Source organism: Electrona antarctica (genome assembly GCF_951216825.1).
Source record: "Electrona antarctica genome assembly, chromosome: 6".
Lineage (NCBI taxonomy): Eukaryota > Metazoa > Chordata > Actinopteri > Myctophiformes > Myctophidae > Electrona > Electrona antarctica.
The window spans coordinates 4,118,562-4,130,613 of record NC_136811.1 but is presented as its reverse complement, the minus strand read 5'-3'; the positions used below and the strand labels follow the sequence as shown (position 1 = coordinate 4,130,613).

At 43.3% G+C, this 12,052-nt stretch overlaps 1 protein-coding gene across 1 annotated transcript in view; it reads right to left on the bottom strand.

Moving 5' to 3' along the window:
• Positions 1-5,317: 5,317 nt before the first annotated feature.
• Positions 5,318-12,052, bottom strand: part of LOC306924411 (immunoglobulin superfamily DCC subclass member 3-like) — a gene marked incomplete at both ends in the record, with an annotated part of 56,138 nt that continues 49,403 nt past the window's right edge. The window contains 6 exons of the mRNA XM_079502906.1: positions 5,318-5,425; positions 5,659-5,803; positions 6,745-6,868; positions 8,288-8,404; positions 8,866-9,054; positions 10,460-10,624. Of these exons, the coding sequence (XP_079359032.1) occupies positions 5,318-5,425; positions 5,659-5,803; positions 6,745-6,868; positions 8,288-8,404; positions 8,866-9,054; positions 10,460-10,624 (848 nt within the window). The remainder of the gene's footprint in view (positions 5,426-5,658; positions 5,804-6,744; positions 6,869-8,287; positions 8,405-8,865; positions 9,055-10,459; positions 10,625-12,052) is intronic.

Genomic DNA, 12,052 nt, shown 5'->3' with positions numbered 1-12,052 from the left:
ACTCTGTTATGGCTCATCTATATAGCATAGGACAAACTCTGTTATGGCTTATTACAATATGGCAAGTTCGATATAAATAATATGGCTAATAGACAAGATAAAGTGGATCTTTCTGACAGACATCCATTCATTGAACACGTCGGTCCGTTCATAAATGTCTGGATTTACTCAAGAGTGCGTTTTTCAAAACGCTCCCCTGCATTAATATGGCTATGCATTATTTCAGAGAATTTCAAATTAAATAGCAAAGTATTCCATTAATTAAGTGTAAATATTGGATTTGAGTATTAAAAGGATATTTGCCTTTGAATTAATTTCAGTGCTTATACAATCCTTCCCTTTTGCAGAAAATACACCATCATTTATCATTTCATAAATTCTAACAAATTCTACCTGACATGGTCACATCATTCAAAACTACAAAACAAAAAACAAACAAAATCAATTCAAACAAATTCCACACATATGGAAATTGGGGGGAGTTGGAGGGATAAAATGACAATAATTATAATATTAATAGCAATAATAATAAACATCTGTATAAATGGTTTGGCAGCGTTTCCCTGTCCCTGCCAGAACTGCAGCAAGGGAAACAATAAATTCATACAAAACGAAGGAAGAAAGTTCTATAAAAAGAACAGCCAAGGTTATCGTCAACGTCAGCATCTCTCAAACATAATATATTCTTTTTGTTCTGTTTTTTTTTTTTAAACATAATTCTCTACTTGGAACAACATGTATGTGGGTCGTTTTAACCCAACAGAAGGCAGGAGGTTCATTCATTTGAGGTATATTCAGAAATAGTGGGGGAAAAAGGCAGTTTTGTGACCCCCCTGGGACTAAACAGTTTGGACGTCACAGTGCCCACAAGTGGCAGACAGGAGTAACTACCAGGTGACTGTTCTGTAGTGTGTCTTTGTAAATTACATTTTGAGTTTTGAAACACACAAGTAGTTACTGCTGCTCCACTGTTTGCACTAACAGTACTCTGTACAGTGTCCTGGACATGTCGACTCAGCTGATACGGGCAGTTAGCGCTGGTCTACCATTGAGGAAAATCCTTCATTCATTGGCATTCCATCATTTAGGTTAGAATATACTCCCGACAGACCTGACGAGGCCTGTCCACACCAAGCACTCAAACTAAATGTGGGGAGGGGGCTGAATTATCATTACCGTACATTATTATCGTTCACCGATTATAGTTGTGGTTACTTGTGGTCACTTAAGTTAGAACAACATTCATTAATTTAAAATAGATTTGTTTATACTGCTTGCTGTGCGCGGGCCCTCGAGTCAAAGTCTCTACAGCAGTGTTCTTCAAACTGTTTTGTATGCACAAGGCACACCAACGGGAAGGTCAAAACTCTCAAGGCACTGCACCTGCAATTCATTGCGAAAATAACTGATCTACAAGCTCACAGTGCAAGTACTGATATGAAAGATAATTCATACTGTAGGTTTTTTGTTTAGTTGTATATATTGCAGTGATAACTAACGCGTGGCTGTTGAACCACGTGCTCAGCTGAAGTCGTTCATGTTACCAGGAGCCCGTATATAGGGTCTGTGGACTTGTCCATTAGTCAGGGGGAGACACATCGATACTAAAGACATTCAACCAGACAATCTGTACACACACACACACACACACACACACACACACACACACACACACACACACACACACACACACACACAGACAGATATTCCTGTGCTTATCACGAATTAAAAAAGAGCAGAAAGCGTATTTCAATATCTATATGTTAGAATCTGTAAGAGGCATTTGGTCATAGGATATGTCTACTATTCAAAAGACAGTTATTTGGCAATTACGTTTTTCTCTCTCCGTCCATACAAAAAGTGGTCTTCTCGTGACAAAAATATGAAAATATACGACTTCTCGATCTGTCTTGAAATCAACGTACGACACGTTGAAAAGGGACGTATTAGAGAACTAATGGAAACTGAAAATCTACCAGTGACACTGAAACAACATTTCATCTTTTGGTTAAACTTTCATCGACCAGCATTTCTGTTCCAAGGTCTTTGTTACAGAAGGTAGCCATGGTAACAAGAAAAAACAAGTACAATGAAGTGAAATGAAAAGGAAACAAATCTTCACGGATAACTGTCAATCTTAGATCTTTGGAAATCCTGCGACTTCGGTTTTCAAAGAATAACTTTTTTTTGCGGGGGGGGGGGGGGGGGGGGGGGGACGTTTGGCTGCAACTGAGCTCTACGGAAGAAAAGAAAGCTATAGAGAGCGTATAAGAACATGTCCTGTACATTTTTAGGCAGAAAGTATCAGGAATTAGTTAAGAAAATTAAATGGAATCTTGGCAAAAGTAGCTCCTTAGTATTTTCATTTTAAACACACACATACGGGGGGGGGGGGGGGAGGCCTGGAAGCGTGTCCGTTTCCTCCGTCATCACAAAGAGAGGAACATCACGTCACACACGTCAGTCCATAATGTCCTCATGTTGCTGCAGAGTTAAACATCTCCCACTGGCGTCTGTCTGTCTGTCTGTCTGTCTGTCTGCTGAGCTAGGAGAGCATGACTGTCTGCTCTGCTACGGTGGTTTAGAAGCAACTAAAGGGCTCTATTTTCGTCCCTTATCCCTAAACTACTTTGTTCTGTTTTTTTTACTTAAGTACAGCACACTTTTGCTTATACTTGAGTGCCAATTTCCCATTGTATTGTACTACACTACATCTCAAATCCAAATATTGCACTTTTTACTCCACTGCGTCAGCTTTAGTTAATCCATGGAGCAGGTGCTCCGTAGGCCAGGTGTAGCTAATCAGTGCTGCTGCGCTTAATGGTACACCTCAGTAATGGCCGCACCCAGGCAACCCTCTGTGAATTTGTCTATATAAGGACTACTTTTACTTTTGGTACTTTAAAGTACATTTTGATGCCAATACTTCTATATTGCAGTACTGAAGTAAACACATGTAGTAGTTTTTCACTGTTCTGGTATGGGATAATAATAATAATAATACTAATAATACTAATAATAATAATAATAATAAGCACACCTCTGACCTGCTTCTAACCTGGGTGGAGGTGCTGCTTTTGAGCCGTACAGACAGACAGACAGACAGACAGACATGCCACAGTTGAACTCCGGCCGTTGGAGATATAAGGCATCTTTGTATAATCTTCAAAAAAGGATGGATGGATAAGAAGTGAAGAGGTGGCAGCGATGAGAAGGACCTTGTGGAGCATGGAGGTCCTCACTGAAGCTCTGCTCTGGCGCTCTCTTTCTTCCATCCCAGGCGACGTCGGGACATCTTCCTCGGCTCTCTGTCAGACCTCGTTCGCTCGCCTAGGAGAACGTAAAGCGCTCTCGTATAGGCGAGCGACGTGCACTGGAACGGCCCTTTAAGGAAGTACCGAGTTCTCGTCGTCGTCGTCATCATAACGAGCCGCAGGTGCAACTCTGGCTCCGTGATTCACATGCCTCTGACCTCGGGGTCTTGAGATATTGAGTTTCTGAGGCGCTAGTGTGGAATCATCCAGCAGGAATTATAGCGTTCGTAGCAATAGGTCACAAAGTTCTCCTTTCAATGAGCTCCGCTTTGAGAGGCATGAGAGAGAGAGGAGGGGGTTCAGGCCAGCCACATTCACAACAACACGAAAGGCTCCCATTTCTTCTCAGGGCAGGAATTCAACAGGAACTTTGCGTCGTCGAGAGACGGGGACGGGCGGGCAGCGACTGGGCACACAGGACACTGGCATCGGCAACACGGGAAAAAAAGCAACAACGACCTTCAAAGAGGCGGAGGGGCCCCGCGCGCGCGGCGGCGCGCGCACAGGGACCTTTTGGTTCTGAGGTAGGTATCTGCTAAACGAGCAGCGTGAGGCACCGTTACCTTGGTTACCTGGCTAGCTGTGGCATTTGGTGGCGCCGAGCTGAGGTAGCTATCTTTGGAGGTAAAGAGTTTTGGCGGCGGTGGAGGCAGAAAGGTGGAGCGAGGAGGGGAGGTGGAGGGGAGAGGGAGGGGAGGAGACACGACCAGCTGGGTCTGCAGCGTCCTGCCAGGAGGCTATAAGGGTCATCACCATAATGACCTTGTTTGCTCTGTGTTCGCCAGCTGACCGGGCGGAATCCCTTTGGTTCGGGGGCCTCGGGAGGTTCCGACACGAACCGTCCCGTACTCGGGACTAACCTCTCGTGGACCTCCGAGACCCCCCCTGTCCACCGCTCAGACTGGGCTCGAAGGCCTCAAGTTTGGCACAAACTTGGAAATTGGCACCGTCGGTGACAAATGAAAGAAAAAAAAATGACTCAAACAGAACCGGGGGGGGGGGGGGGGGGGCTAAATATTTTGGTTTTTAACGAGGAACTTCCGCGGCATTGTGGGCTCCAACGTCCGATGCCTTCTGTCACACCAGGAACAACGATATGTTTTTGTAATAATTTGTAAACTAAATCGATGTGAATTCTGAAGACCGCTGGAGGTTAAATTTGAGTTATAATTTGGAACGTCGATTCGTACTTCACCGTACGGCACACAAACGGCAACGGGAAGTCAACAAAGCTGAAATCGACGTTCGGTTAAAATGTCCATCTTGTATCCTTCTGTGGCAGAAGGCACTCTGTGGACGTTCCTCAGGCAAGTACAGCATCATCATCATCTTCATCTTCATCACCCTCAAACTTAATAATTTCTCATTCATTCCCGTTTAGGCAGATCTGGTTCTATAAGGCTTTGGTTGGCAGCTCGGAGACACTGCGGACGAAGCTGGTTTCCGGGGTTAGGGGTGGTTGGAGACAGGGTGGGGTAGGTAGGTAGGGGTGTTTTGGAGACAGGGTGGGGGCAGGTAGGGGTGTTTGGAGACAGGGTGGGGTAGGTAGGGGTGTTTTGGAGTCAGGGTGGGGTAGGTAGGGGTGTTTGGAGATAGGGTGGGGTAGGTAGGGGTGGTTGGAGTCAGGGTGGGGTAGGTAGGGGTGGTTGGAGACAGGGTGGGGTAGGTAGGGGTGTTTGGAGATAGGGTGGGGTAGGTAGGGGTGTTTGGAGATAGGGTGGGGTAGGTAGGGGTGTTTTGGAGTCAGGGTGGGGTAGGTAGGGGTGTTTGGAGATAGGGTGGGGTAGGTAGGGGTGGTTGGAGTCAGGGTGGGGTAGGTAGGGGTGTTTGGAGATAGGGTGGGGTAGGTAAGGGTGTTTGGAGATAGGGTGGGGTAGGTAGGGGTGGTTGGAGTCAGAGTGGGGTAGGTAGGGGTGGTTGGAGACAGGGTGGGGGCAGGCAGGGTGTTGGGGGGGGGATTGGTAGGGGGTAATGGTAGGTGGTGTTAACTTAAGGTGTGCCAGTTAGCCAGTGCCTGTGCCAGACTGCTGCTGCTGCTCCACCTGAATGTGGCAGTTGTTGGAGGATGAGGGAGGGGCGTGGTCTCGTCCTACAGCCAATGGAGCGCGTCGCTGTGGGAGGGAGGAGTGGTGACACGATCAATGACACGTGATTAGGGGTGGGCAAAAAACTAAAATAGATTCATGGATATATCAGAAGGCTAGAGACAGGTGCGTATAGGGCAATAGAGCATACATTAAAAAGGGTATCTTGCCCAAGCCATAATAAAGCCACACGTTTGTGCATCTACTATTGTTTGTGAACGCAAATAAAGATGTTAAGTGTGCCAAACAAACGCCCATACCTGTGCCATGAGTTCTATAGCTTCGGGCATATGTATGACGCCCTCTTTCAGGGCCGCTGGCCTGTGTCCCGGGGGGAGCCCTCCGTTGTTGCCTTCCTGTGACGGCGCCCAGCCATTCTGGGTTGCCTTCTTACAGAAGAAGAAACTGTGGAGAGACAAGACACACACAGTTAACTCAAAACTTTGCTTCTGGGGGAGGTCCCTGGAACAACATATTTTCAGATGGGGGTCGGCGGCCAAATACATACATATTTCTGGGGCTCCTTGACATTGTTTGAGAACGAAACATGCGCTTTTTTGAAAACTCATGATTTAGAAGGCATTTGTAGAATCGTCCTCAGGTCTAAATGGGTTAATAAATGCACCATTTTATTTCACTCCAACAGACCAGTATTCATGTCTCAATGTGTCAGATAGACAGACAAGACAGACTCACTGTGCTTGGCACGGTGCCCGCGCCGCAGCGCAGCAACAGCCATGCCAATAATCAGGGAGAGAGCACCCTGTCTGGTATGTCATGTTTTATTGCTCAAATGAAACTGTCCTGATTCATTAAACTTGTCGTAATTTGTTAACCGTCAGCGCGCTGCCCTCCACTGAGTGCACGCACGCACGCACGCACGCACGCACGCACACACACACACAGACGCACACGCACAGACGCACATATCACTGAGCAATGAGCTCATGATGTGTGAAATGTGTTGACATGGTTTAGTCATTATTAATAATAATCTGTTGTGTTAATGCCACTGTGATTACAATTTACAATGTAAGCATTTATCAGACGCTCCCATTTAGGCCTGATGTCGGGAAAAAAAATTAAAAATGTAATTAAAAAAAAATGTCTTCTAAATCAGCAACCAGCCATAAAATGACTCTATTTATTTATTTTTTGACAACATTGTCAATATATTATTTAGTCATACTTTGAGTCATCATAATCTTCATAACTTATCAGTTTTTATTTCGTTTTCATCAGTGAAAAAAAAGGTAGTCGACAAACGTGTTTTGTCAACGGAATTAACGCTGAAAGTTAAACCTAATCATGACCTCATGATATGATGATGATGATGATGATCTTACCTTCGTCGGTAACCGAAGATGAGGAAGAGGAGGCAGCAGATGATGCAGGCCATGGAGATGTGAACCCCAATCACCACACCTGTTATTGATCCCTCGCTGCCCTGGTCACAGTTACACTGACCGCCTGGACAATAAATAGCAAACATGGTCACAGTTACACTGACCGCCTGGACGATAAATAACAAACATGGCGCTTGATGTCAAAAAGGTTGCTGACCCAAAGTATCTGGTGGGTCTACGTGTCGGAAGGAACACCAGAAGACTCGACCTCGGAACGGTCGCCACCACATATTCCTAAACGGCAATACCTGTTGGTATTGACTATGCCTGAACTATGCAGTAAACTATGCCTAAACCTAACCTTATTCCTAAACGTGACCTCAGCAAAACTATTCCCACATGTACACCTAACCTTATTCATGTAAACCTAACCTTATTCCTAAACCTAAGCTCAGTAAAACTATGCTTAAACCAAACCTTATTCCTAAACGTATCCTCAGTAAAACTATGCTTAAACCAAACCTTATTCCTAAACGTATCCTCAGTAAACTATGCTTAATAAACCTAACCTTATTCCTAAACGTATCCTCAGTAAACTATGCTTATTAAACCTAACCTTATTCCTAAACGTAACCTTAGGAAAACTATGCTTAAACCAAACCTTATTCCTAAACGTATCCTCAGTAAACTATGCTTAATAAACCTAACCTTATTCCTAAACGTATCCTCAGTAAACTATGCTTATTAAACCTAACCTTATTCCTAAACGTAACCTCAGTAAAACTATGCTTAAACCAAACCTTATTCCTAAACGTATCCTCAGTAAACTATGCTTAATAAACCTAACCTTATTCCTAAACGTATCCTCAGTAAACTATGCTTATTAAACCTAACCTTATTCCTAAACGTAACCTCAGTAAAACTATGCTTAAACCAAACCTTATTCCTAAACGTATCCATAGTAAAACTATGCCTAAACCTAACCTTAGGCTATTCCTAAACATATCCTCAGCAAAACTATGCTTAAACCTAACCTTATTCCTAAACGTATCCTCAGTAAATGGTGCCAAAACCTAACCTTAAGCTTATTCCTAAACGTAACCTCAGTAAAACTATGCCTTGATTGATTGATTGATTGATTGATTGATTGATTGATTGATTGATTGATTGATTTCATTTGGTGACATGAAAATAACACAGAGCACTTTCCGACATACAGTCAATGCATCACCAAGGATGAAAACACAAGAAAGCCGGCTTAGCTGCACCCAAAACTTATACCTAAGTAAAACGATATGCCAATTGCCTAATCCTAAACGTATTACTAACCTTAACTTCAGTAAAACTATATGCCTGTAGCGTCGCAGTCCCGCCCCCTTGAGAGACCCGGAAAATAATTCCCCGTTCATTTTCCTCATACACTTTTCAAAAAGTATTTATTTAAAGACGTTTAACCTCAGTAACAACGAATGCAACAACCGCTGGGGGGCGAGCGTGTTTTTGGTCGAGTCATGCGGTCAGCGTGTGGACGAGGTGGTCTTACCTCCATTGTTCTGGTCAGTGGTTCCGGTCTCGGCCAGCGAGACCAGTCTGGTGGTGGGGGGACCGTCTCCGTTCCCGTTGAACGCCACCAGTTTCAGCTCGTAGATCGCAGCCGACTCTGCAGTGGAAAAACATGGTTAGGATTTCATTCATCCGTAACATCAACGAATCGCTGTTCTTCCTAATGTTTCGTACTGTTGGTCTGCATTCGTTTCATTCAAACGAAAATCTCTACTGTATATTTTCTATAAAACGAAAATATCCCAGTACGTTTAATGCTCTCATTAAACATTAAAAATACTTTTTTCCGATACAATACATTGCTTCACAACAAAACATAAAAGATGAGGAAATTATGAAAGGAAAACCCATTAAGATCAAATTACTTGCACTGAAATAAATCAGTGAAATATTGAAACTTTATATTGTGAGCTCTTGTCAGCTGAATACCCTGATACGATAGATCAAGGCAGGAAAAAAATAAAGTTTTCCCTGTATCAGTCCTGGCGTGCTTTCTCACATCAGATATTGACAAGCATTTGCTAAGTTAGAATACTAAAACAGAGCAGATTGACTCACCGAGGTGTGAGATGGTGTGTGTGTTGATCTGTCCCGGGAACGTCTCCTCTCCCTGGATGTCTGCGTTGGGGACCCCGCGGTATCCCAGCCTGAAGCCCTCCACCTTGCCTGGCTTGCTGGGAAGCTCCCAGTACACCTGCATGGCCGTCTGGTTCAACACCTTGGTGAAGAAGCTGGGAGAGGACGGCACTGGAGGGACGGACGGACAGACAGGAAGACAGTATAAAGGACAAGACGGACGCTGGACTGGACTTTATAATTGAGACCATCAACCATTGTTGTTTTCGTCGACTAAAACTATGACGAAAAATGTTTGCCAACTACCTTTTTTCACTGACAAACTAAATGGAAACTAAATGAAAACTAAGCTACGATGACTAAAACTAAGACTAAATATATTGACAATTTAGTCGACAAATAAAAACTAGACTAAAGTCATTTTACACTTGGTTGCATGCTGAAAATAGCAGGTCTACAAGCTCACCACACGTTGCAGTGCAACACATTGTGAGCTTGTAGATCTGCTATTTTCAGCAAGTGTAAAATCAGCCATTACGACGGCATCAAGGCCCGCCAAAATACATTTTAGTCGACTAAATCACTTGTAGATTTAGCCGACTAAAATCTTGATGATATTTCGTCGACTAGAACTAGACTAACACTAAAACATTTCGGGTGACTAAAATGTGACTAAAACTAAATGAAAACTATTCATGAGACTATGACTAAAACTAAAATCTAAATTTGCTGCCAAAAACAACAACAACAAACAACTGTTTGGCTGCTGCTGACTGGCTGACCAAAAAGATGCACGCACACACGCACGCACGCACGCACGCACGCACGCACTGTAACTAAGGAGGTGAGGAAGGGAGGAGGAGGTAGGAAAGGAGAAGACGATAGGAAGAAGGTGAGGAGGTGAGAGGTACTGTACATTTAGCATACATTTCAACAATTATAGAATGTACTGAATTAAAATAATGTATAATGGAAATGTATTTTGTACTCTGGAAATCAATTTTCAAAACACAGTAGGGCTATTTTTTTTATATACAGTTTTTCTCATAATTTACTTCATATAATTAATAGCATTTAAACATTTCCATCCATATATTTTCTAAATGTTTTCACTGATCATTTTCAAATCATCATTATTTAGTTTTGGATCCGATCTCTGTTCTATCTCCTCACACTAACACATTCAGGACGGGAACCCCTTTTGCTGTTTTAAGCATTATGTTATATTTTGCTATTGAAAAATAGCAGATCTACAAGCTCGTAGCGCGGCACCGATTGCCGCGCTACGACCTTGTAGATCTGCTATTTTTGAAAAATCGTGAAAATGTGGCACAAATCTTTGAATATATATTCTTTCAGAGCAAACGTTTTTAACTCAAATCTTTGCTTCTGGGGGAGTCCCTGGAACTACATATTTTCAGATGGGGGTCGGCGGCCAATTACATCCAATTACGTCCTTGACATGAAAAACTCTGAGAACCACTGACATAGAAACATAGGTTTTTCTGAAAACTGTCAGGATTCAGAAGACAAAACTCCATGGTAGTGCTACAAGTTCCAGACAGAGGTGACGTACCGCCCCCTAGTGTCGTGGCGATGACGGTGTTAGACTGCTGGCTGGCTCCCAGCGGGCTGTAGGCCTTCAGGTAGATGGAGTAGGTGGTGGCCGCTTCCAGGGTGGAGAACTCATGTTGGAACGTGTCCTTGCTCACCGCCTCCTGCAGCTCCTTGCTGTCCGGTTCTGAACACACACAGCAGAGGAGGGGTCAGGGGTCACATTCAGGGTAGATTTTGGACGGAACACATTTTGATTTAGTCTTCCGGTTTTAGTCACATCTGAAAAGTTTTAGTGTTTAGTCTAACTATCATAGGAGTTCAGTTGACTAAATCTACACTTGATTGAATCCTTGAAGACATCATAATGGCTGATTTTAGATTTGGTTGCATTCTGAAAATAGCCTATCTACAAGCTCACAACGCCTCACAGCTCTACAGTATATTTAGTCTTAGATTTAGTCTTAGTTTTAGTCACCATAGCTTAGTTTTTATTCAGTCTTCATTCAGTTTTCGTCAGTGAAAAAAACATTTGTCGTCATAGTTTTAGTTGACGAAATCAACACTAAAGTATGGGCTCATCAGGTGTCAATCAAAGCCAGCGTACCGAGGTTTGTTGTCAGGGAACAAATACATTATGGTGTGTGTTGCACTCGTATTGACCTGTTCTTCCTCAATCTAAACTAACTTTGCCAAATAAGCAGATCTACAAGCTCACAACGCATCACGTTGTGATGCGTTTTAGATCTGCAATTTTTTTGAAGGATGTTCCCCCCAGAATATGAATAATGTTATTTTCACTCTGTCCTAATAAATGTGTTCTCTCAAGTTTGCGTACTGTATCTCAGGGGGAAGATTTACATACCGGTATTTACGTAGCGTAATGTGATATAAATAAATGTAAGGTGCTAGTATCAATGTAATTCAGGGTTGGAAATGTTATTTAGGGTGACCTGGGTTCGTGCTTGAGCAAGACACTTATAGTAAGCACTAAACTGCCCCCGATGAAAAGGTCGGTGCCTTGCATGGTTTCCTCCGCCACCGGTGTGTGAATGTGCGTGTAAATGGGTGACCGTAATGCACATTAATTGTGAAGCGCTTTGTTGGAGAAAGGTGGCTAAATAAATGCTCTTAATTCTAACTTCTTTATACAAAACACACTCATAACTTCAGTCTACACAATGTCAATTTGGTTCCACCATGCACACGCTCTTCAGAGATAAACGAACACGAAGGATTTCACTGTGTATGGAGCATATGCAGACCGCGGCCATCTTACCATATCATTTAATGGCAGGGTGCTAACAAGGTGCGACTTCCCATAGACAGCCCATTCATCCAAACAGAAAAGCCCTATCTGATTGTATTAAACAACGTCAACATTGCGGCTGTACGAAAAGCTTGAATTATCCTCTTTCTACCCTCAAAGTGTTTGTTTCATACAAATTCCACCGTAGACATGTTATGAGCTACTTTCTGTCCTTGCAGGTGATTATTTTAAGTGTTGCAGTTTGGAAGCGCTCGTTAGATATCACTCAACCGTCCCGCATACCACCTGTTTTGAATTTGCACATAACGAAGGAGGCAGCAGGACATTGCTTTACTGAAAACGAGT